General features: G+C 47.5%; 1 protein-coding gene across 3 annotated transcripts in view; it reads right to left on the bottom strand.

Annotated features, from left to right (window-relative positions):
• Positions 1 to 26185, bottom strand: part of ZC3H7B (zinc finger CCCH-type containing 7B) — a 1285355-nt gene that overhangs the window by 805844 nt on the left and 453326 nt on the right. For all 3 annotated transcript variants that reach the window (XM_069652753.1, XM_069652751.1, XM_069652754.1), the window contains exon 7: positions 3280 to 3438. In XM_069652753.1, coding sequence (XP_069508854.1) covers positions 3280 to 3438 — 159 coding nt within the window. The remainder of the gene's footprint in view (positions 1 to 3279; positions 3439 to 26185) is intronic.

Genomic DNA, 26185 nt, shown 5'->3' with positions numbered 1-26185 from the left:
GTATGGTGAAAAACCTGGAGTAGAAGCCGAAGCCTCGCTGGGAGGCTGGGACTTCTTCCACTGCATGGCTCTCGACGAGCGAGTGAATTTCCCCCAACAGAGTTGTTGTCCCCATCTATGGGAGTGAAGGGGAGGAGAGAAGAGAGGGAGGAATCGGTAGACGGTACCCCATGGACACTAGGGCTAGGATCCAGGGGTCTGCAAACCTCCGACGCCAAGACTGTGCGTGAAGGGCAAGCCTGCCCCCTCACCAGAGACACGTGGATCTGAAGGGGTGCGTCATGGTTTCTTTCCTTCTGGGGCTGGTGCGGAGGAGGGGGACTGAAAGAAGCCCTTGCCCCCCAACCCCGCAACAGTTTGCACCGGTGCTGACTCAGAACAGTCAGGCTGCCTCAACCTCCATTCTTGGCAGCCCGGACCCCGCCAAACACCTGCCCCTTGTCGGAGCGTTGATGCGACTGGGTGTATGCCTTGTGCGTGGCCTTCGTGAGGATAAAGACTTCGCAGTTTCGGAACGGTTTTTCTTTTTATGTAGCTCCTCATCCATGGTGGAATGGAAGAGGTCGCCGCCCTCGAATAGAAGGTCCAATATGCGTTCCTGGACATCCGGGATAAACTTCATAGCAGTAACCAGGCAGTCCTTCTCATGTCCGTGGTGATGCAGATGGCCCGGCCTGAGGTGTCAATGAGGGCCACGGTGGACTCCATGATGTCCTGCACCACCAATTTAGCTTCTGCCAGCCCCGCCTTGAAACGTGCTTGGCTCGGCACCGGAAGCTCTGCAAGGACGTCAGCCATTTCCCACCAAAGCCTCTGGTTAACGGTTGACAGCATGGCGTCCGCATTGTATTGACAAAGGTGCAGTGAGGCGTTGGAATAAACCTTCTTTCCGTAAGCCTCCAATATCTTCTCCTCCTTGCCTAGAAGCGCTGAGGACGAGGTGATCGAGGATGACTGAGGCTTGGAGTAGTGATGCTGCAGCGATCACTGAAGAGTGCGGTTGAGGATGTGCCAACAGCAAGAGTGGATCCCCCTCCAATTGCCCATACTTTGCGCCGAGGCACCGATTGACAGGCTGGGCCAAATGGGGTTAAGCCATCCCTTTTTGGCCAAGGTGACAACGTCCTTCTGCGTTAGGATCCCCGTTCTAGCCGCGGGCTGTAGAGTGAGGACCTCGGCCAGGACCTCCGCCTCCGGTTGTTCGACCTCGGGTTGCGGAAGCATCAAATATTCTGCCAAACCTGCGAGCCGTTCATGGAAGGCCTTGGCTGAAGACAGCATGTCGGGTCCTCCTCCTCATCAGTGTCCTCCAGGGTGTCCGGTTGGTCCGGAACGGGTGGAGGAATGCTGGGCGCCGAGGGCTGCGATGTAGGAACCGGAGCCGGTGGCAGTTGCAGAGGCTGGTGTGGAACCACCTGAACTGTGGGAGGCAGAGGAGCCAGACTCGAAGGAGCCAGTAAGGGCAGCAGGGGCTGCATGGGGGCCTGTGGAGCCTGAGTCATAAGAGGAATGACTATAGACGCAGGCAGAGTGGCGGGAGGGAGCATCTCCTGGATCACATACCGAAGGATGGCCCCCATCTGAGGAGGGTGTGAAGAATCTTTCAAAAAACCTGTCCTCACCTGCCGGTGGGGTGGCAGATAGTATTGACGGGGTAGCGGACGGATGCTGGGGTCGGTGCATACTCTGTCTTGCCGGTTGCGGGGTAAATCTGCTCTGCAATGCTGATGGATAAGCTGTAGGCCACGTACCTGGTTAAGACCAGTCCCACCTTGAAACTCATTCTTCCATGTGCTCCACACCAACGGGTGGTATCGGACGAGCGGCCATTTTATCGGGCGCGGCCGCCATCTTGTCGAGGTGCATGCCACTTGCCAAAGTCGTGGTGCTTGCCTCGCTGGGCCCAGCCTCTTGGCAGTGGACCATGAGACCTACCCTACACCTCAGGACACGGGCTGGTAGGCGTATTGCCCTAGGCCGCATCACTGGTAGTGCTGCGTACAGGCATCTGCCCAGTAGCAGGGCATAGCCCCTTGGGTGTACACCCGGTAAAAGAACCTTGCGGTCCCTCAGCACTGTCCCCCAGAAGGATCTAATTAACCCCCTCAGTCTGGTGGCCGGTAGCTGAAGTAGCTCTCAGTACCTGAAAGGTTCCTCCCGCTCAGGCATTTCCGTGGCAAGGAGTCGCCCATGCGGGGTGCGATGGAAAAAAACGGCCCTACCTTGGGCATTGGCTTGTGCCTTACAAAGTCCTCTGGAGATGACTTCTCGAAGAGCTCCCTCCACCGAGGTAACCTGTTCGTCAAAGTGCACAGTGAAAGCACGTCACACACGGTACAATCCTCCCAGCCATGATCGGGGCCAAGGCAGCCGAGACAAAGGGCGTGGGGGTCAGACGTAGGGAAGAGCCCTTCGCAGGCTGGACACCTGCGGAAGCCCACTGACGTCGACATGCGTCGGGGAGGAGCATGGCACCAGAGGACTGAGTACCTGATTAAACAAAACAGAAGATAAAAGACAGAAGAAAGTATCCGGGGGAAGAGTGCATGGTATTACAAGGCCAAAGCCAAACCCAGGAGCTCTGGTGATTGCGGCCCGTTCCCGTCGACGGGACAAAGGGGACTGGGGATTGGCGTTGGTGGGCTGAGTAAGGGGAGCGCATGTTCCCAGGACATCACCTCTAAATTTAAAGGGGGAAGAAGATTTTTTTCTGATGAAAAAGGTTCTGTCTCCCATCCTTAGCGAGGGACGCCTGTGCAGTATCCAAGAAAGGGGACGGGACATAGGAGTACGTGATAGTGAGGATCCTCCTGTATTAGATCTAGTAACAGAAATAACACACCAGGATAAGATATGCAAAGTGTTTAACACAGCAAGAGCATCGGCACTCAATGTAATGACTGTGCAGCAGCAAAAGAGCTTTTGTATCTGTATACTGACCATGTAACAATAAGTGTCCAGTGTTTGGAAATACCAAGTAAAACATTGAGAGATACCTAATGTTAAAAAAATAAGTTAAAAATAAATCTTTTTACCAGAGATCTTTGGGGACAGAAATACAGACAGTGACAGAGTTTTTGATGTATATGCTTACAAACATGAGAGAACTTCAATGTTATGTTTGCTGACTCTGTGAAAGTGATAACCCTCTTGTCTCAAGTATATATACTGACATCAAGATACTCTAGCTGAATGACAGTTACATGCTCTAGCCGAGTGGCTGCAACAGAATGTATAAACATCCCACACCAATCGAGAACACTAAGGAAGACCTCTCACATTGGGATGTGACAACAGACAGTGGCGGTTGCAATCGCTGGCTTCTTTGTGACGCCCCAGTTGGTGTAGTGTCCTGGCCTTCCGGAAGAGTGCCCGCATGTTGTCCTTGTCCAATTGCAGTGCAGTCTCGCAGTCCTCCAATGCCTTTTCGTACAACTCCTATAGCAGAAAAAACACACAGCAATGTGATGGACAGGACTACCTCAAGGATATTACCTTTATACACTCTTACCCATAAACAATAGGCGAACCGAATAAGTGCTAGGTTTTTCTGATTTCTTCTGGCAAGGTGTTCAGAGACCATCCTGTGGTGTGTGCACAGGGCTTTCCACCAAGCGTTAGGGAGAATTTTCCATTTCTGTACTAATTCCCTTTAACCTTAGAGAGCCCCAGCATGTTTTGGATTTAAAACTTTTGCCACTCTCTGACTGGGACTTTTATTTTTACTGTTTGATGGAGTCTGGTAAATATATATGTTTAATACAGGCATCTGCTTTTTGCGTTAGAGCACCCAGCACCCTATCTGCATTGTCACTGAAAAGTCCCTTGGACTTCTCTTTATGTGTAAATACATTTTCTTTTGAGAACTAATTTTCCTAAGAATAGTAACATAACTTTGATCTCACCTACTTTTTTTTGTGGGTCCAGCACATACCACCTTATGCACACACTCCTTCTCCCGCTCCTCATATAACCTTTTGTTACAACTAACTACTTAAACGGCTGGTGGCAGTGATTACTTTTTACTACCCTTTGTACAGGTTACTGGCAGGCTGATTTCTCAGCTGCAGTCAGCACCGATGGGTGACAATTTTCCCAAAATACCCCTCCATCCCCCCTTCCCCAAGTCTTCTTTTTTCACCATATTTTGATTGTCAGTTCCTTCTGGTCTTTTCTTCTGTACTTTAGAAATTATTGGAGTCCTTTGTGAGTTTTGCCTTTGCCAGTGTGTCTGGCAAGGCAGGAAGTGAGGGAGGAGTTTGAAACTTCACTGTCCTTGGTCTGTAGGTATGCCTGGCTGAAACCAGTTCTAACTGGGGGCTGGCTGTTCTGGAGGACAGCCACCCCCAAGTGATTGACAGCTCTGCGTGTGAGAAAGACTAGTATCCAGCATAGAAGGCAAGGATTTGTGGACTACAGACAGTAGACCACTGGAACAAGGAATCCGAAGCAGAAGACGGGCAGAGACGCCAGCAGCACCTTCCAGGACCGCAAAGCCTTGCAGCTGTGCTGACCCCAGTTTCACAACAACAGGGAAGACCCGCCAAGAACAACTTCCTCCCTTAGGCTGGTGGGACCAACTAGCCTCAAGACCTTCTTCATGTTGGGCTATCCCCCCTACTTGCTGCGACTTTCCTGAGCTTCAGAAACCCAAAACCTGGGGTACCTGGACCATTATCAAGTGCATCGTCTTCCGAAGATCGAATCCGGTGGACACTTTTCAGGTATCCATGTGGACCTCCAGAGGCAGGAATTCTTCATAAAAAGTCGCCTCACCAGACTTGAGAGAGAATCCAACCAGCAATATTAGTTTCTTCTTGGCGCTAAGAAAAGGGCGCCAAAATCACACAGAGCCGCTGGTGTGAGCTGAATCCATTGCTGCCTTGCAGCTTGTGCACTATTAGGTATCTATCCCCTTGAGCTCCTGTGTTTGTTCCAAAACCACTGACTGGTTAAGGCATTTTCATCTGAAGATCTTGATCGGAACTGGAACTGTCCATTTATTGTTGGCTGTCCTGGTTTCCCAACGGTCCATTTTATGATACTATTAGCATTTACAATGCTGTTTCCTCCATAGGTCTTAATTGTGAAACCTTTTATTGCTAGGAAAGAGACTGCCTTTACCCGTCTGGGAGAGTATTTGTTATTTACAGTTGCTGGTTGTGATCTGCCTAACTTTGAAACTTTCCCCCCCATCTCAATTTTGCACAAGGTGATATATACAAGTGCTGATATGGACCTTTATTGGCGTCACACTGTGTGCTGAATATGTAAAGCAAAGAAAAAGTTACTTACCTGCATTATTGTTTCTTATATTAATTGATTCCATTACACATTGAATGTTATTAGTAATTGCTACATTTTAGATTTGCTTGTGTGTATAATTCAATAAATATATTGAGCAAGTGTTTACTTGGATACCTGTGTGAACTGATTTCATTGTACTGCTTTATAGCTCACAACTCCCTCCTAAGAAAAACCTAGCTGCTCAGCCACTCACCAACTTGTGTATTGCAGGTCTATGTGAAGAGTTGGGTCCCTTATACCAAGAGATAAATGTGTTCTGAAGTCTCACACCAGTTGGACTTTCGAAAAACATACCCAACAACTCTTACTAGTAGTAAACCTGGAGCACTCTGGCTTCATGTTAGGAGTCGAAGGAGTGAGTACAAGTTACAGCCACAGCGCCCCACCCACCCACCCACCCACACACGTACGTTCTGAAACATATTATTTGTTATAAAACATTTTGTGCATAAATACATAAAGTTCAGTAAAAAAACTAAGTATAGATATAAAAACCGTAAATGTGTTAAAAAGAAACACCATTCAACCTTTAAAGACAGATATCACTGTAGCAAGTATTGATACAATAATAAACAATGATTAACAACTTTATTCAGTTGAACATGCAATTTGGTTTCATATAAAAGCTTTAAACACAAGAAGTGTATAATGTCATTAGTACCATTAATGGCAATTTGATTTGCGTTTTAAATTTAAAAAATGTAAGATGCTGGGTTGGCCTCCAAACTACTCATAGCGGCAAGACGGTGCATTCGTCCAATTCCCTGTGAAAGTGAGTTGAATGACAAAGGCATGAGAACTGCCGGCAAAGGAAAAAATTACGCACTCCATATGCAACATTGCGAAGAGCGCAGTCTGCTCTTCTTTTCTAAAGTAGACAGCTAATGACTGCATGAGTTTAATGTTTCCAGGTAGAGTAAGAGCTTTTTGATGTTTTGATTTTTGATCATATAAGCAAGTATCTGTTTTAGCTGAAATCAATAGCGAATTGAAAATGTGGTATTTGCTACATTTTATGAAGGATTTACAGATTAGATACCAGGAAGTTACCTTTCTTGGTGTTGTGAATACATGGCCAAATGCTCCAACCACAAGGCTGTCACGACTATCCTGCACTGATGATCTCCAATAAGGGTGAAACCAGGTATGCAGTTGTCCTGAAAGCCTTGCAAAATGTCTGTCTTGGGTTGATTAAGCTATGTATAAAGTAGGACTGCCCTCTTAGACAAAGACAATTTCCTGGAGAAATTGTTTTGCATTTAGGCTAATTTGCATACCCACAATGCATTGCTGTTGTGCCTCAGAACTGGAGGCGAGCTTCCAGCGATGGCTACTAGGTGGCGTTGTGGAATGTGCGACTTGGCTGAAATGGACTTCACGACAATATAAATGATAGATATAATACATTACTCATCGTAATCGTATTTCTGATGCTTGCATCTGCTTAGATTCACATGCTGTGCATTGTCCGTCATCTAGTGGAAGCTGCAGAGTATTACAGTTGTTGTTTTCGAAACTCGAAAAGGGATGTCGACAGGGTGTGCCAGTAATACTACTCCTAGTGTGACGTCCACTGTACCCATGATTCCTCACGCGTCGAGGTCCCTCAGATTGTTATTTTTCTGACATGAGGCGTAGCGCGAGTACAGTTGTATCCAAGCAGATGATATATATCAGACAAGCTCATAAGCATCCATGCGCCTTCTCTCAGAGGGGAGGAAGGGTGGGTTGCATGTGAATATAAGCAGATACAAGCATCAGAAATACGATTACGGTGAGTAATGTATCCCTTCTGAGGCTTGTGGAATCTGCTTAGATCACAGGCTGTGCATAGATTAGCGAGCAGTAGAAGGAGGAGGTGGGATGTGAGAAGGATCATGAGCTAATAAGTGTCTTAGAACCACTTGTCCCACTTTTCTATTGTCCCACTTGTCTATCTGTCTTGGAATAGGCGTCAAAGCATTAGTGCTGAGTGAAAGTATGTATAGAGCTCCATGTAGCTGCTATGCAAATACTGTATAGGGGGATATTTGCAATGAAAGCCAGAGTGGCTCCAAGGCGTAAAAGGCAGTGTTTTATTTGAAAGGGAATAGCACAGTTGGATACATCCGAATATACACTTAGAGATGGCATTTTTAGAGATGCAATCTCCTTCTCTGTCTGTTGCTATGGAGATGAACAGTTGATCTGCCTTTCTTAGCGGTCTGGTCTCGTCTACGTAGTAGAGGACCGCCCTCCTCACATCTAGTGTGTGGAGTTTGACCTCAGCAGAGCTTTTGGGTTCTTGGAAGAAAGCTGGTAGCTCAAAAGACTGGTTAACACGGAATTTGGAAATTAACTTCGGTGAGAACCTAGGGTGAGTCTGTAAAACCAGTTTGTCCTTATGTATAGTAAAGAAAGAATCCTGCACTGACAGAGCTTGAATTTCACTGACCCTTCTTATGGAGGTGATGACTACTAAGAAGGCAGTCTTACAAGTCAGGTGTTTTAGACTAGACTTGTGCATCGGCTCGAATGGGGGACCCATGAGCTTAGCGAGTACAACGTTTAGGTCCCAACCTGGCGGTGGGTTAGAGATTGTAGGGTGGAGTCTCTTTACCCCCTCAATGAATGCCTTGATGACAGGTACCTTCCACCATGAGACCTTATTCCAGGAAGTGGTGTAGGCTGACAAGGCCGCCAAGTGGACTTTTAAGGAGTTGAACATTAACCCTGCATCTAGAAGGTGGAGCATGCAGGTAAGAATGTCAGATGGAGTACAATTCGGGTTAACGGCCCGTGTGAGGTTAGGTGCCTCTAAAGAAGGTTGGAATCTGGCGTTGCACAGACTTTAACAGTGGAATAAATTGTCCTACTGTTTTCTTATCTCCCAACAATTGCTCAGCAAAGTCTGTCTTCTACAACTTCTTGTGTGTCTATGCGGAAATGTTCTGCCGCTTTGGTTAGGACTTCGTTGAGGAGGGGTTGATTTTCTATGGGGAATCTACCACTGGAGGGTCTGGATTAATGGGTGAATCTATGTAATACATGTTTGCCTCCTTGTCCGGGTCCTCGTCGTCCCCATAATAAATTTCATCTAAGTCCTCATCAACAATTTGAGAGTCAGATGTATCGACAAACGAAAGGTCATCCTGTTCTTCTGGATGGACTTCAGGGTCATATAGATCTATAACCTTACCCTGACCTGGGGCATCAGAACGAACCCTCTTGGACTGGGGTTGAGAGACAGGGTTGAGACGCTGAAGGGGCTGAGGTGGGTGGGGTGGCTTGAAAACTTTGAAGATAAATCAGGATTTTTTTCAAAGAAATTTGCCGTAAAGGTCATCCTTCGCATGACTATGTCTATGTCCTGCGAAGACCAATCCTTTGAGCTTGGAATTACAATTTCGGGCTCCGAGTCAATAATACCCATGTCTACATTATGGTTTGGATAAGATACCCTTTTGTGAGGACCTGTCCCTAAGTAAGGCTTTCGCCTCTATGGGTGTTCTTGGAGGGTGTCTTATTTTGTTTTCTCCCACCCTGGGGCCTAGAGGAGTGTGTAACTGACTTTTTGGGGCCTGACGTTTTACCAGATGAAGAAAGTCGAATTTTGGAAGTGGGGCAGAGGTTTCGTCTGCAGAAGAACGACCTTCGGACATTGTTTTCCGTGCGACACCCTTACCGTCTTTCGAAGTCTTAGCCTTGTCATGCAGCGATCTGGAACGAGATTGCCCAGAGGATCAGGATTCAGTGCATCGTTCACGGGGTGTCGAAAGTTGCCGGCTATTCGACTCATCTGGCGAATGTCAACTGGGACTTGTGTGTTTTGTGGTGTGTGCCTTTGGAGCGCTTCTGCCACCGGTTGTAGTCCCCACAACATGGCCGCCGGCCTGCCCTACGGGGTCGGGGGCTTGCGATTGGGTAGCTAGAGCTACTCCGGTGCCCTTGCCGTCCGAAAGTGTGGCGTCGCTGCCATCGCTGAAGGCTCCCTCTACCTCCATGGCCTTGAGTTGCCTGGAGTAGTGGGTCCAGCGTTTAGTGGAACTGTCCTTCAATGTCTTTGGCTTGAAGAGCCTGCAGGCTCGACAAGACGCCTCGACGTGGTCTCTCGGGAGACACAAATTGCAAACTAGATGCTTGTCTACCCAGGGGAATTTACGGTTGCACTTAGGGCAAAACTTAAATGGGTTGTTCTCCATAATACTGGGTAAAAGGGAGGGCAGCTGGACGAACAAAGTGTAGGAAGGGGAGAATATGCATTCTAAAATGGCCTAACAATGGCCTCCCCCCTCTTTCCATACTGTCTGGGCCGAGGCCCGGGGCAGCCTTCCAGGGCCATATACGGTCTTTCACGATGTCTCCGGTGGCAGTATTCTTTCTGTTTCTTGGGCGTAGTGTTGCGAAGTCGAAGAAAGGATAGAAAGAAAAACTATCGTAATTAACAAATTCAATGCCTTATCACCAAAAGGAACTCCGCTATACGCGTCTGTCTAGCATAGCGGAAAAAAACAATCTGAGGGACCTCGATGCGTGAGAGATCATGGGTACATTGGACGTCACACTAGGGATAGTATTACTGGCACGCCCTGTCGACGTCCCTTTTGAGTTTCTAAAACAACAACTGTAATACTCCACAGCTTCCACTGGATATCAGACTATGCACAGCATGTGATCTAAGCAAATTCCACAAGCCTCAGAAATTATATATATGATACATTACTCGCCGAAATCGTATTTCTGATGCTTATATCTGCTTACATTCACATGCTGTGCATAGGCCGACAACTAGTGGAAGCTGCGGAGTATTACAGTTTGTTTTTCGAAACTCGAAAAGGGCGTCGACGCAGGGCGTGCCAGTAATACTATCCGTAGTGTGACGTCCCCTGTACCCATGATCCCTCACGCGTCTAGGATGCTCAGATTGTATTTTTTCTGACATGAGGTAGCATGAGGAGTAGTGGGAGTACAGATAATCCAAGCAGATAGATAGAAAGGTAAGACTGCAAGCATTCATGCGCCTTCTCTCAGAGGGATGGAAGGGTGGGTCGCATGTGAATCTAAGCAGATACAAGCACAAGAAATACGATTACAGTCAGTAATGTATCCCTTCTGAGGCTTGGGGAATCTGCTTAGATCACATGCTGTGCATAGATTAGCGAGCAGTACCTGAAGGAGGTGGGATGTGAGAAGGGTCATGAGCAAATAAATGTCTTAGAACCGCTTGTCCCACTTGTGTATTACTTGTGTATCTGTCTTGGAATGAGTGTCAATGCAGTAGGTCTGAGTAAAAGTGTGAATAGAGCTCCAGGGAGCTGCTTTGCAAATGGTGTCAAGGGGTACATTTGCAATAAAAGCCAGAGTGGCCCCAATGCCTCTTGTAGAGTGGGCTCCAGGCGTGAAAGGCAGAGTTTTTTTCAGAAAGTGAGTAACACAGCTGGATACAGTTAATAATCCACTTAGAAATGGCACCTTTAGAGACGCGATCCCCCTCTCTGCCTGTAGCTACGGAGACAAACATCTGATCTGTTTTCCTTAGCGATCTGGTCTTGTTTACATAGTAGAGGACCGCCCTACGCACATCTAGTGTGTGTAGTTTCAGCTCAGCCGAGCTTTGTGGGTCTTGGAAGAAAGCCGGAAGCTCGATGGACTGGTTCACGTGGAATTTTGAAATAAACTTAGGTGAGAACCTAGGGTGTGTGCGTAAAACCAGTTTATCTTTATGGACAGTAAAGAAGGGATCTTGCACTGACAGAGCCTGAATTTCACTGACTCTTCTTATAGATGTAATTGCTACTAAGAAGGCCATTTTGTAAGTCAGGTGTTTGAGACTGCTTTTGTGCATGGGCTCGAATGGGGGGCCCCATGAGCTTGGATAGCACCACGTTACGGTCCCATCCTGGTGGTGGGTTTGAAATAGGAGGGTGAAGTCTCTTTACTCCTTCCATGAAGGCTTTAACTACTGGTGCTTTCCACCACAACACCTTGTTATGGGAAGTGGTGTATGCTGACAGGGCTGCCAGGTGTACCTTCAGTGAGTTAAAAACCAGTCCTGCATCCAGCAGGTGGAGCATGTATGTAACAATAGTGGAAGGAGTGCAATCAACTGGGTTGATTTGTTTATTCTGGCACCAGATAACGAATCTCTTCCATTTGTCAAAGTAGCAGTGCCTCGTGTTAGGTTTCCTAGATTCCTTTAGGATGTCCATACACCTCAGTGGTAATTTGAGATGTCCCAACTATATGACTTCAGGAGCCATGCTGCCAGGTTCATTGAGTTGTGTTGAGGATGCACTGTTTGACTTTGGTGCTGGGACAGTAGGTTGTACCAGCCCGGAAGTTTGATGGGTTCGCACACCGCCAATCTGCGTAAGTGTGGGAACCACGGTTGTCTTGCCCACATGGGAGCAACTAGGACGAGCGTCATCGATTCTCTGTTCATCTTGTTGACCACCTTCCTGATTAGAGGAGTTGGTGGAAAAGCGTACGCAAACATCCCTGACCAGTTCATCCACAGGGCGTTCCCCTGGGAGTCTGGTTGGGGGAACCTGGATGCAAATCCTGGGCATTGTCTGTTTTCGCTTGTGGCGAATAGGTCTATAGTGGGGAAACCCCACTGAGAGAAGATATCTTCTACGACTTCTCTGTGTAGACACCACTCGTGTTCCTCTGGGAGAGGGTCTCTGCTCAGAGCATCCGCTAGGGAATTGAGATCCCCTGGAACATGTTGTGATGACAGGAAGATGTGCCGTCTGAGTGCCCATATCCATATTTTCTGGGAAAGCTTGGACAGATTTGGCGACCGAGTCCCTCCTTGCTTGTTCAGGTAGAACATGGCTGTAGTGCTGTCCGTCCGGATTTGCACTGACAGATTTAACAGGTAGGGCTCGAATGCTTGAAGTGCTCTGAATACTGCCAGAAGCTCTAACAGGTTGATGTGATTCTTGGTTACAGGTCATTTGGTCGAATAAAAAAGATTGACACGACAAATGGTCGATGCAATTTGGTCGAAAGACAAATGGTCGAATTTTTTTTTTTTGGATTTTCACTTTTTTTTGGGGGGAGGGGTGGCCGAGTCCCCCTAACCCCCTTTTTTGCTTAAAAACCCTTTTTTTCCCCAAACGAAAACCTGAATATATATATATATAAAAATAACAAAAAAATTCGACCATTTGTCTTTTGACCAAATTTTGTCGACCAAATGACCGGACAGAGTGATTCTTGGCCACTGAGTGCAACCAGAGACCCTGAGCTGTGTGGTGGAGATGGTGAGCTCCCCACCCCGTCAGGCATGCACCGGTTGGGACTACCGCCTGTATCTCGGGATCGTAAAAGGGGTTCCCCTTGGACAGATTCTCTCTTGTCCACCAGTGAAGGCTTTGTACAAGTGTTGGTGAAACGACCACTAGATCGTCCCACTGACCACTTGCCTGAGACCACTTTTTCGCCAACCATTCCTGCATGGGACGCATGCGCAGGTGCACGTGGGGGACCAGGTAAATACATGACGCCATCATGCCCAGCAAACGCATTGCTTTGCGTACCGTTATCTGGCGACCGGACTGATATTGCGGAATGTGCAGCAGTATATTCCGAATTCTTTCCTCGGAAGGAAAGGGCAACCCCTCTTGAGTGTCTAGGATAGCTCCTAGGTATTGTTTGGATGTTCTTGGCACCAGACTTGACTTTTTCTCGTTTATTGAGAAGCCCAATTCGAAGAGGAGGTTGATAGTCCTTTGAATGTTTGCTCTGCAAATTACTGGGGTCTCCCCCGTGATGAGCCAGTCGTCCAGGTAAGGGTACACCGGGATTGCCTCCCTGTGTAGGTGTGCTGCCGCCACCCCCAGTACCTTGGTGAATACCCTTGGAGCCGAAGCTATCCCGAAGGGCAGTACCTTGAACTGGCAATGCCGACTGTCCACCTTGAAGCACAAGTACTTTCTGTGCGCTGGGAACATGGAAATATGAAAATGGGCATCTTTCATGTCCAATGTTGCCATGTAATCCCCCTTTTTTAGGAGAGGGATTACTTACTGGAGAGTAGTCATGCAAAACTTTTGGGGCTTGACATACTTGTTTGTAGGCCGTAAGTCCAATACTGGGCGCATTGTCAAATCTTTTTTAGGCACAAGGAAGTAAGTTGAATAAATACCCCCGTTTACCTGGTGTCCCGGGACGAGTTCTATCGCAACCTTTGCTAGTAGATTGATGATCTCCTCGAGGAGGATCTTCTGGTGGTCCAAAGAATGTATTTTTTGTCGTGGAGGATGGTTTCGGGGACGCTCTAACAGTTCTATGCAGTACCCTGCGGATACTGTGGACAGCACTCATCTGTCTGATGTGATCCCTTACCAAGCTTGGGTGAAGTTGGAAATGCGTCCCCCTACTGGGGTTGCGTGAGAAGGGACCCTGAACGGAGCGTCACTGTTTTGGTGGAGGTGTGCCGCCTCCTCTACTGGGGCTGCCTCTACCTTTCCCACATCCTCTTTTATTACCCCTGCCGTAACCATGGGTAGACTGTTGGTTACTATTGCTCCACGGTGTACCCTGCCCCTGGGAATAGTCAGATCCTCTCTGGGAATTTTGGCCGCGAGGGTGACAAAAATTGCCATTCCCTCTCTGATTAGGGGGTTTATTGGTTAGTTGGCCTAGGGATTTGAGTGTTTCATACTCGTCCTTGGCATTTTTTAGCGCGTCCTCGACCGCCTTACCAAACAACAGATCCGGCTCCACTGGTTTATCCAACAATGATGCTTGGGTTTCAGCTTTGAATCCAGACTGCCGTAACCAAGCGTGTCTCTTGATAACAGTTCCTTCTGCTATGAACCTGCCGGCGTTATCCGCAGCATCGAAGGTTGCTTTTAAAATGCAACCGGACACGGCTCTTCCCTCTGCCGAAACTCGTGCCAACTGGCTCTTTAAGGGTTCTGGGGCGGGGTTTGAGTGCCGCGACTTCTTCCCACTGATGGCAGTTGTAGCTGGCCAACAGGGTGGTGGAGTTGGCAATCCTTGCCTGGTAGGCGGAAGTGGAGGCTACTTTCCTGCCCAAACCATACAGTTTCTTGCTCTCCTTGTCGGGAGGAGCTTCGGACGATGACAAGCGTATAACAACCAGGGAGTCCGGCTTCAGATGCCCCCTTACATACAGTGGGTCTGATTGGGCTGCCCTGAAAAGTTTCTCAACCCTGAGGTTTACTGCCCTGGTGAGGTTAGGATTTACGAGTGAAGGGTCTATTCTTCTCTGAATAGACTTCAGGATAGGGATGGCCTGAGCAACAGGCCTCCTTTCTCCCACTAACTCTTGGGTGAAGTCCCTCTCCTCTTGAGCACCCTGGGTGTCAATGTGGAAATGTTCAGCTGCTCGAGACAGAACTTCATTCAGGAGAGGTTGGTTGTCGACAGGGGAGTCGGTAACCGGGGGTTCCTTCTCTACTGGGGAATCTACTCTGTAGGTTTCCGGGTCGTCCTCATCCTCTTCTTGGTCCTCATCATCCCCATAGTAGCCCGTACCAGTTTGTTCTTCCAACATGCCCAAATCTGGATCCTCACAAAAGGATGTCTCTCCTTGATACTGAGAGTAGGGCTGTACATAGAAGGGGTCCGAAGACCGTGTTGGTGTTTCAAACCGGGACTTTTTACTTGGAGGTATAGGATCCTTAGAGCCTGAGGGTGCTGACCCGTCGGGAGTATAAGAGAGAAAGTGTTCAGGGTTTTTACCGTAAAAATCTGCCAATGATGACATCCTTGACATGACCCTGTCTATGTCATCACTAGACCATTCTCTAGAACTGGGAATGACTCTTTCTGGAAGTTTCTCTGACTTATCCTGACTAGACTTGGAGGGCTGAGCAGGGGTCTTTGTGATAGCAGTCTGTGTCTGTCTGTTTATGAGGAGTGGAGTGTTTTACAGGTGTGGAAGTAGGCAGAGGCTGCTTCCTTTGTTGTTTTTCCCCCTCCCCGTGAGTGGAAGAGAGTTTTCCCTGTTTTTTCGCCCCTTCGGAGCCTTTCGATGTCTGGCGTCGAGGTTCGGGGGTAGTGTCCCTATCCTTCGAGCATGGAGGTAGGGGCTCGGGAGACGCCGTAATGCGGTCTGCGGGCGCCGACTCCTGGAGTGCAGTCTGGGGATGGAAGTCGGCTTCGTCCTCTGACGATCGAACTTCCGTTACCTTGGGGAGCGAGGCACTCTTGGCAACAGTGGATGATTGCCTGGAGTCATGCGGCGATCTTGATCGAGAACGCCAAGAGGACGCAGATTCGGACCGTTCTCTATGTGCCTCTTTCCGAGAACTCGACGTGCGCGTCGAGTCCCGGTTGGACTTCTAGTGTTTTGTGGAAGTGTTGTGGGAAGCGCTTGTGTCACCGGGAGTCTTCCCCATAGCCACCCTACCGGACGACCTTCCGAGGTCGGGGACTTGCGCTCGGCTGTCTTTCGATGCCATAATGCCCTCGCCGTCCGAAAGCACGGCATCGCTGCCATCGCTTAAGGCGCCCTCTGTTGCCATGGCCTCTTGATGCCTGGCGTGGTGGGTCCAACGCTTGATCGAACGGTCCTGAAGTGTTTTGGGTTTAAACCTACTACACGCTCTGCAGTTCGCCTCGGGGTGGTCCCTCGACAAGCAGAGATTGCCCGTGGCGTGCCCGTCGACCCAATGGTACTAGCGGTTGCACTTGGGGCAGAATTGGAAAGGGGTACCCTCAATACGCACCTTGTGGCAGCGGGCTTGTAAGTGTAGGAATATATAAGAATGTACCTATATACCAAAAGAGTGTAGAGTATGTCCACCCCCCACTCTCCCTACTTGCAAGGCCGAGGCCAGCAGCCTTCCAAGGCCCGGGCCGAGGCCAGAGGCCTTCCGAGGCCCAAATCCGTCGTGCAGCTGTCGACGGTCAAATTCTTCTCCGGGCCGGCGTTGAGTGTGGAAGTTCGGTGACTCGACTTTTGGGTGGAGAAATGGGTAAATTTAACAATATTTAGCAAAAGTATGGCTAAGGCCAGGGAACTCTGCGAAATGCTTCCGACCAGTATGGCGGAAAAAAACAATCTGAGGGTCCTAGACGTGTGAGGGATCATGGGTACAGTGGACGTCACACTAGGGATAGTATTACTGGCACGCCCTGTGTCGACGCCCTTTTCGAGTTTTGAAAAACAAACTAATACTCCGCAGCTTCCACTAGATGTCGGCCTATGCACAGCATGTGATCTAAGCAGATTCCACAAGCCTCAGAAAAATATATACACACACACAAAAAAAACTGCAACATGTTCGAACTCCAGGGTCAGAAGGAGATACCAATGAAAGCACAAATCCGAAGAATAATAATTTATTGCAGACTGGAATAATATGAATAATTTATTGCAGACTGGATATCATGAAAACAGGTTTAAAGGTCCATTGTGGTCCATTTTCCATTTTGATCGCAATAGAACGAGCTGTGTGGTACATCAGGCTAACCAGCAGACATCTTTGAATGGAAAGCGGTTTACACAAAGCTGCCCAACTTCACATGAACTGCACTAATCACTGTTGTGGAGGAGTTCAATCTCAAAAATATTTGAGATCATAACAATAACACATTGAAATGATGTATAAATGTAAATACATGAACATTGACACATACAACCTAGTCAATGTAATTTAAAAAGCAGGCCCATGCTAAAGTGCTAGTGCTTACAGCAGTGATTAGTATAAAGTGCAAGTGCATTACAAAAGCCCATGTAGCAGCTGTGAGGAAGGCATGGTTATCAGAAGTACGACAGACACAAGGAGTACAATCCAAGGGTGTTTATTGAACAGTATATGGGGGAGAAAAATGCCTAATGTAAACCAAAATCTACGATGGGAGCAAGCTACGACCATCAAAGTAAAGAAAACGCTGTCCCAGTGGTGTTGTGTCAAAACAAAATGGCCCATATTAATAAACCTATTGCAAATCTTTACTCTATATAACAAAAGGGTGCGGGAAAATGATATGTAAAACAAAAGATTGTAGTGCAAACTGAAATGTCCTAAAGGGCTTCAGTAGTTCAGGACTGCTGAACTAATGCAAACCATTCCCAACGTTACAGCAGCACGGGAAGAGGAGGAACAGTGGCATGATTGAGCACCCCTCGAGTCTATATGCATCAGGAAGCAGTTTCTTCAGAAAAGGCAGGAGCCCTCAAATCAATGCCTTTGGATTGGCCTAACAAAACTTTACCAAAGCTCTCACCATGCGAGATTCACCTCTTCCCCGGCTTTCTCGTGGTACCCCTTTGTTGGGTTGACCCTCGTCTTTACACCACTTTTCAGTCACTTTATCAAAATGTGGGATTCACTTTCCCTTACTTTTCACTTGGCATCCCTCGGTCGGTTTCACTGTAGCCTTTAAATCGCAGTTAAATTACCAGTTCTACAAGCTTATAACACTCAGGGGCTCAATTACTTTTTAAACAAATATTTGGTTCACTTTCACCGATTCACTCAGGTCCTCCTCCTCCGAACTCAGACCTTCCCTCTGCAGGCAGTTCTGGCTTCCCTCGATCAGGCGCAAGCCTTCAAACTGCTAGCATCACACTTGTTACTTTGCAATCTTTTACGCTTTCACTTCAAAGTACTTACCAGTTTAATAAAGAGACTTCCGATAGGCGATAGCATCGGGTCACGCTATATCGTAGCAAGTGTGTTTACCTTCAAAAACCAGGTTTCTCTTTCTCACGGCTGCCGTCCTACGCACAACCCACAATACTGGCTACAGTTCAAAGGTTTGTACCGGCCTCCACTCCAGAGGCCTTCTGGTATCTGCAGTTCTTAGTTAGCCTCACAGGGCTAACAATTCCTGAGGTTAGCTTTATACTTCGTTTCACCTTTTTGTCACAGATTTAGCAATAGCAGGTAGTTGCCTCTTTGGGATTCCACAGCGACCTTCACCCAGCAGCTGGTAGGACGACAGCATTTAATTTGCCTCCTGATCCAGTCTGCTCTGCCTCCATGGTGACGTCATCTTCCTGGGATTTCCTGCCCTTCCGTTCTGCTGGTCTTGCTCGTTTTGGTTGGCCTTCCCGCCTTGCTCGCGGGGTGCTCTCATTCTCCGCCTTTTATCCCAGTGTGGAAAGATAACAGGATTCAGGTGCGAGTCATTAAGGTCAAGTGCCTGACTCTGCCCGACTCTGATGTTGGGACATGTCAAACAGCCTGGCTGTGTTTTTTTTTCCTTCCCTGAAGCGCTTTGTCCGTGCAGCAGAGTATGTGTAGGAAAAGGTGGAGGGGAGATAAAGTTCCTAGATAGTACATGGAATGAGGGTGTTATACAGGAAAATGGGGACAGTAATAATGCATCTCTCCTCCGGGTGCCTTGCTCCCACTCCCCAGGGACCCATCATCCAGATGATCCTCCCACACTGGTCCACCCCCAGGGTCTGGATCTAACAGCGATGACCATGACCTGGCCACCAGGATGACAGATCCGAAGGGACTGGTTGGTGAGACACCCTTTGGTTTCTCACACAGCAATGATGAAGTAAAGTACATGTGCATTAAACAATACCGGATTCCAAGATGGCCACTGTGGTGTGAGGGGTTCCATGCCATTTCATCGCCTGCCTTTTCATCCCCAGGCTTTTAAACGTGCACATTCCATCGAATGTGCTTATCTTTTTTTGGGGGGTACCCCTCCAAGCCCCCCTCCCACACTTATTTGTTGCCATTGCCCACCCGCCCAAACCTTTATCTGCCCTTTCCCACAGCCCCCTAAAAAATTCAAGGAGCAGATTCGATGGAATGTGCACTTTGAAAAGCCCCGGGATGAAAAGGCAGACGATGAAAGGACGTCGTACCGTTGCAAGGACGTGTTTCCCCATCTCCGAACTGGCCAACATAAGCAGGCCCGTTGTCTGACACAAAAGCTAATTATACAACTTCTGCTGGCTCCAAATACTGTCCGGGTGTAGCGTAGCTGCAGTGGAAGCAGGTGTTCACTACGCACCTCAAAACGGTGCCACATAGGAGTCGAAACTCCTGCAGGAAAAGTATCGATTGAGCTGAGAGGGAGAGAGTGACCCAAGCAGGAGGCCCACGGATCCCCGGGGCTGAAACAGCAGGTGCCTTCGGCGAGGAGAGGTTGGGACAGAGGAGTTCCTAGGGGGCCTTTCAGCTTTGAACCTTTATTTCTCTGCCTTCCATGCCCCTACGAGCATTCCCAGGGTCTGCTGTTTTTGGGAGAAGAAGAACTGCTTGCTTGTTCCGGGCCCCTTCCTTCTCCTTCCAGCTCACTGTTTTGTCCAACTGCCTCTTCCATCTCCGATAGTCCCCGTAGATAACATCCACTCTGGTGCCTAAATCATTGATCTCCTTCCTTACTTTTATTAGGGAGCTCGGTAGGTCTTCTTTCATTTTCTCAAACTACTCTTGCAAGGTATTCACCATTCTGCCTTCCATGCACTTAAGGCTTTCTTGTAGGTCTTCCTCTTTCAGGGCCATTTTATATGTAGCTAGTTCCTTGTCCCGCCCTTCCCTGTTGTGACCCCAAGTCCCCAGTCATCCCTTCTTCTGTGCGCTTTCGCCAGCAATGGTCTAGTTGGCTGCCTTGTTGGTCGGAGGAAGATTGGAGTTTGGCCAGGGCGTTTCTACCCTTAACTCCTGGCATCTGGAGGATTCACTCTTCCCCTTCTCACCCTCCGCGAGGTCTCGCTGTTGATTTAGGCTGTTCTGACTCCGTCCCTTGTCTCTCAGTGCGGAGCTGCGTGCCTTACCGGCGTATTTGATTTGTTCTCACTCGTGGCTCTCAACCCTTCCCCTAGCTCCGTGCCCTTCTTAGTCTCTTTGTTGGTCAATGAGAGCGTGGGGTGATTACCGGACTAGCAAGTGTCCTTGATTCCCCTTCTCAACTCAGACACCAAGACTCGTTTTAGCACTTCTTTCCCCCGGCCTCCCTCCCCCTTGGCCATCCGTAACCCCCTAGGTAAAACAGGGGGAACAGGGCAGGCAGAGGAGATTTGAGATCCGATCAGGCCCCACCCGAATTGTCATATACACAACTTCTGCCAAAGTAGGATTGAAAGACAGTGAAAAAAGGAGGCAATGGTCTAAGACAAGGTGAAAGTAGCAGGACAATAGGCCAGCAAGGAGATAGGGGGTGGCATCATGGAATCAATTAGGGGGTTAGTTCACCCTCGCTAGGGAGGTTCCCTAGGACCAGAGCCCCAGAAAGGAATTTGGGGGCTTTAATAGGATCGCTGGCCTTGACCGGGGTAGGGGGTGGGTGGGAATGGGGTGCAAGGAGGCGGGGAAAGGAACTGGGAAAGAGGACAGCAATGGGGAGACAGAAGGGAGGACGGGAGAGGGGAGGGGCAATGCCAGTGAACAAGGGGCAGTTTGTGCTAAACTCTTGAAAAGGATAGCGACCACAAACACGGAACACATGAAATACAATGGCACTTAACATTTTAATGCATATGTAAGGGGAATGAACACCCCTGCTAAACATAAAAAAAGTTTAGGGACAGATCAGACCTGTCAAGCAGATATAATAATGTTACATGAGACCCATATAAAGAAATCAAAGAAATCAGACAGAACGCTCCCCTGATTTCGTCAATTCATACATCTCTACCAAGCAAACGCATAGAGGAAGACACAGGGGAAGACAGTGAGGGTTCTGATAGGCCTCAGAGATGCTCTCCAGGCAAAAGTAGTACAAACACTACCTGTTAAGCAGGGGGAGGTACTTATTTCTTCTGTTGCAGGTGGGACATAAAAGGGCGACCTTAGGGACGATATATGCCCCCAATACGGGCCAAGAAGGCTTCATAAGTCTTATTGAAATGCAAGAGATTTGAGATAGGGGAGATAATTCTCACTGGTAATTTTAATATAGCATGGGACACCAACGCGTAGAAATATGGGCACCCATCATAGCGCAGGAACTCCCACCAAAATCATGAAGGAGAACTTTAAGCACCTAGCTCTAAGGGATGTACGGCAGATTAAGAGGGGGGGGGGGAGTGGGTTTACTTGCTTTTCCCCATGTATACCAAACTCTGTACAGGATCGATTATACATGGACGACAGCTACTTTGCTGGGGGAAGGGGAAGAAGTGAACATAGGGTCCATTTCGATCTCTCTCGGACCACACTCCACTGATGATAGTAATGAAAGGTTGAGGGTCATGGGGGGGGCTGTGGGCCTGGACACTCCCCGAGACACTACTTGACCCTGCGACAGCAGAACAGGTGGGAAACAAAATAGACTATTACTTTCTAAACAATGAGAATGAGGAAGTCATGCAGGAGCAGCTCTGGAAGGCATTCAAGGTGGTACTGAGGGGGGAGATAATAGCACTCCAAGAACAAAAGCGGAAACTACGGGCAGCAATGGAAATAGATCCAGAATCCCAACTGCGGGAAGCCATGCAAACCTTGGTGGAAAAATGAACAAAAACGCATGTAAAAAGTGAGAGATTAGAAGCCAGTTAAATTTATTGCACATGCAGAGATCAGGGACGTCATTTCACCAAAATGCCAGGGATAGCGGAAGTGACATCACACGACCCTTGACCCCCTGATGACATCACAAGAAGTGATGTCATTTGACCCCACCCCGAAGTGATATCGCGGGAAGCAATGGAACACAAACTTTCACCCGTTGACAAAACAAGGAAGTGGCATCACATAGCATTGTACACTACGAAAAATATGGTTATGATATCGCTATAATGTGATGTACATTTCATACACAAATGGATAGCCATATGTATCGTTAAGATCAGTGTGTATAGGCCCATATTACCAAATTACTGTGAATGTCAGCAGACGTCCATGAACAAATGATAATGATGTATTATTATATAGCACTTACGCTTAAGTGCTTTATATAGAAAATATACACCCAATATCACCCAACCTGTGTTGGTACTCATTTACCGACCTCGGAAGGATGAAAGGCTGAGTTGAGGCCATAAGAACAGACTAAATCTGTGACTCGCCCCCTGAAGTGTGCCTGAAATAAACCTTTAATGAGTCTAGCAATTATTGTATAGAATTCCAGAAATACACATTATTTGGTATTACTATGCTTTCTTATTTAGGGTCAGTGCTGAAAATGTTAGACTTGTGGCACTCCTGTTCTTATTTTTCTTCTTTTTTTTTTAAGGGGCCTGAACAAGAAAGCCAGCCACTCCAGAAGTAAAGAGCCACATGGTGCTGGCCACAGCACAGGAGCTTGCATTACCATTTTGGTTTTATTTTTTAGAGGTCGCAAGTGAGACCTCTGGCGACCCCTAAATGACGTCCCTGGCAGAGATCTCTGCTAAACATAAAGCAATGCTACTATGTAAGCGCTAACTTGCCAGACAGGTGAGAAGGGCTAGAGCAAAACACATATAAAGCCATAAAGCAACAAGACGGAACAAGGGCCACAGGGACGATAGGAGCCTACCTATACAGAAAAGTGCACCCCATTAGAGAGAACGATTAGAAGAGGAGGAAGTAGAAGCAGTTATTAAAAGCCTACTGAAAAACAGAGTTTGGCAAACCAAACAAGGACCCAACGGTCTGCGGATCGTACCGGCCCATCGCTCTGTTGAATCTGGACGCCAAGATCTATACAGGGGTATTGACGGCCAGGCTGACACCCCTTTTCTGGATCTCACTGTTGCCGACCAGTCGGGTTTCATAAAAGGGTGACAAATGTGGAAGCCAGGAAATTGACACATTTAATAGAAAAGACAGCCATTCGGCAAGTCTCTGCGGTACTGATTTCACTTGATGCTGAAGAGGCATTCGACGGGTCAGGTGGCAGTTTCTATTTGAGGCCATGTCCACGATGGGGATAGGCCCCAGATTTATTCCCATGGTTAAGGCGAATTACATAGGACCTTCAATGCGTATGACTATTAACTCCCAATTATCGGTCTGTGTTGAAATTGCAAAGGGGGACAAGGCAGGGTTACCCCCTGTCTCTGCTTCTTTTTGTGATTTATTTAGAACCTATACTATCAACAGTTATACAAAATCAGAATATACTGGGCATACGGTTTGGTGCGGAAGAACATACAATAACAGCATTTGCCAATGACAGGATGATGACCCTGACCGAGCCAGAAACGTCAATTCCCGCTCTGAAAAAGGAACTCTGCACTATGGAAAAAGTGGCAGGGCTGAAGATAAGCTATGTCCAAATTAGAGCTGTAGAGCCTAGGGCTCTCAAAGACGCAGGAGGCAGGTCTACCACTGGTGTCACCGTTTAAAATCGCCAAGGGCGCCCATGCCTATCTGGGAGTGAACATAGCTAACTTTATATCGGTACTATATGAGGCACATTACCAGAAAATAGTTTCCCAGATAAAAAAAAGACCTAAATAAATTTGACTCCTATGTGAATCTCGTGGCTGGGGAGGATAGCCATGATAAAATGGTTACGCTTCCCAGGTTACTCCATTACTTCCAGGCACTTCCCATTTCGATTCTGCAGTCCTTTTTTAAGGCCATTAACAAACTAATATCAAGATTTATTTGGCAGAATAAACGGCAGAGGGTCACTTTGGAGACACTGATGGCTCCCAGACAGAAGTGGGGTTAGGACTCCCGAATATTTCTAAATATCATGAGACAGCCCAACTGCTGGTGATACTAGAATGGCTTTTGAATGACTTGTCTAAACCATGGGCCAGGATGGATAGGGCAATGGCAGGGACCCCCTTAGAGGGACTTTTATGGTTAGATAAACGGGATAGACCCCGGAACGTGAATATGAGCAAAGTACCACCAGTGGCTTGCAATTTATGGAATTGTTTGATTAGACAAGGATATCCATCTACACACCCATCCCTGTTTACCCAAATATTTGGAAACGCAAAATTTTCCCCAGGGATGGCACAGGGTTCCTTTAAAATATAGCGTGCAAAGGGCTGTACAAAAGTGGGGGACATGATGGTAGAGGGGGAGGTACGAACCTTTGAGGAATGCAAGCAGCAATTTGGCCTGACAGAGAAAAACAGAATGGAATATTACCAAGTGCAACATTGGTTGAAACAGCCAGAAATAAAAAGGGCAGCACAGAGAAGCCTAACAGCCTTCGAGAAATTCATTACAGCGCATACGGGGGGGACAGGCAATTGGTGTCCAAGCTATACTCCATCTTACTGTAACTAAACTCGGACCACACTTGGCTATATATGCAAAAATGGGAAAGGACACCAGGGGAGGAAATCCCGTAAACGTATTGGGAAAAACTTTGGGGGAATATACCGAAGGGAACTAGATCAATCCAAATCAGGGAAGCGTGGTATAAAGTAATGGTTCAATGGCACTACACACCAGAAAGGTTGCATGACATGTACCCCACCATCACACAAGAATGCTAATGGGGATGCTCTGGAACAGCGACTGGGGACACATCTGGTGGGATTGCCCGGTTCTGATTTTGGGAGGAAGTAAAGGGTCAGATACAACAGATGGTGGGGGACCTCCATTATACACTCCCAGGGAAAGAATGTGTGGGCTTTTTGACCCAGAGTTTCAAACCCCCTCTAAACCGCAGTGTAAAGCCTTCCTGATCCTGCTGGTTAGGAATAGCAAAACAATGGAGGAAAAAATGCACCACCCGCAAATGTACAATGGTTACATAAGCTAGGGGGGATACTGGGAATGGAATAGGTTACATACAAATTGCAAAGAGAAGCAGACAAATTTCCGACAGGACTGGGGAATGATACCTTAGGGGCGACTATATGTTACAATGGTGCCCCCAGAATGTAAGAATTTTTGACATAATGTAGAGGGCGGGACGTTTCTCTGGCGAGCGATCTGCACACTGCTGTGGTGGTACGGGTTCTCGGGGGGGGGGAGAGGGAACAGGGTTTGTTTTATTTTATACTGTGGAAATGTCAATAAAACATGTTTTTTTTAAAAAAAAAAACAATAACCGTTGATGAAAACCTCACTATATTCCAACATAGACCCAGCAGGTACAAAAACACCCATTTGTATGACATCCCAGATCATATTTTTTTTCAACTTGTTTTTATTGACATTTTTTCATTTAAACAGGTAATCAACAGAAAGTCAACAGAACCCCCCCCCATCCCCATCGCCCCTCTCCTAGGTTCCAGGATTCCACTGCTGGCCTTTTTCCTCTCTGATGAACGTCAGTCGGGCCCCAATGAACTGCAGTTTATACGTCCTTGGATATATTTGCTCTTGGTTGCATCTGCAGAACCACCTTTTCATATCTCAGTCTTCTTGAGGGTCGATGATTCCCATTAGTGACATAGTTTTAGGGCACCATGCTCTGTGCGTGTCATACTTTAGATCAGCCAGAAGGGCCGCCCAATCGGTTGCAAATTGCATGTGTTGACCTTGTATTGAGTATGTGAGCCATTCCATGGCTACCAACGGCCAGATTTTTGCAACCCACTCGTTAACCTGTGGGGGGGTGTTAGGCAGAAACCTGTGCAGTTCCCTTAGGGAACACTGCAAAAGATTTAAGACTACAGGTGTTGGCAGTAAACCCACTTGATAGCAGTCTGTACCACACAGGTTTACCTGGTAGCTGTGGCTGAGCAGTCAGACTTCCCTCAAGAAGAGTTAGGCAGTATGCAAAGTATACACAATAGGCACTCAGATACAATAATACAAGCAAACACTGACCAGAGCTTTGGTATCAAAGTATATAATTATTTATTTAAAAACACACAGTTGAAACACTCCAGCACTCTTATTGTAAAATATCATAAACACAGTTACTATTATGATATATACACCCCTTTTTCCCTATTAGATAAATCACACTTATTTTCATACAGAGGTGAGCGCTTAACTAGATTGCACTCTAATAAGTTTGCGAGAAAGGGGGGAAAAAGACAGAATATGAAGAGGTACACCACTCTATGATTCAGGAACACTGTTAGCAAGGCAGAGAGCTA

This window comes from Ambystoma mexicanum, chromosome 3p (assembly GCF_040938575.1).
Source record: "Ambystoma mexicanum isolate Mex_15411 chromosome 3p, UKY_AmexF1_1, whole genome shotgun sequence".
NCBI classification, from domain to species: Eukaryota; Metazoa; Chordata; class Amphibia; order Caudata; family Ambystomatidae; genus Ambystoma; species Ambystoma mexicanum.
The sequence above is the reverse complement of the archived record's forward strand: the minus strand, read 5'-3'. Positions and strand labels throughout refer to the sequence as shown.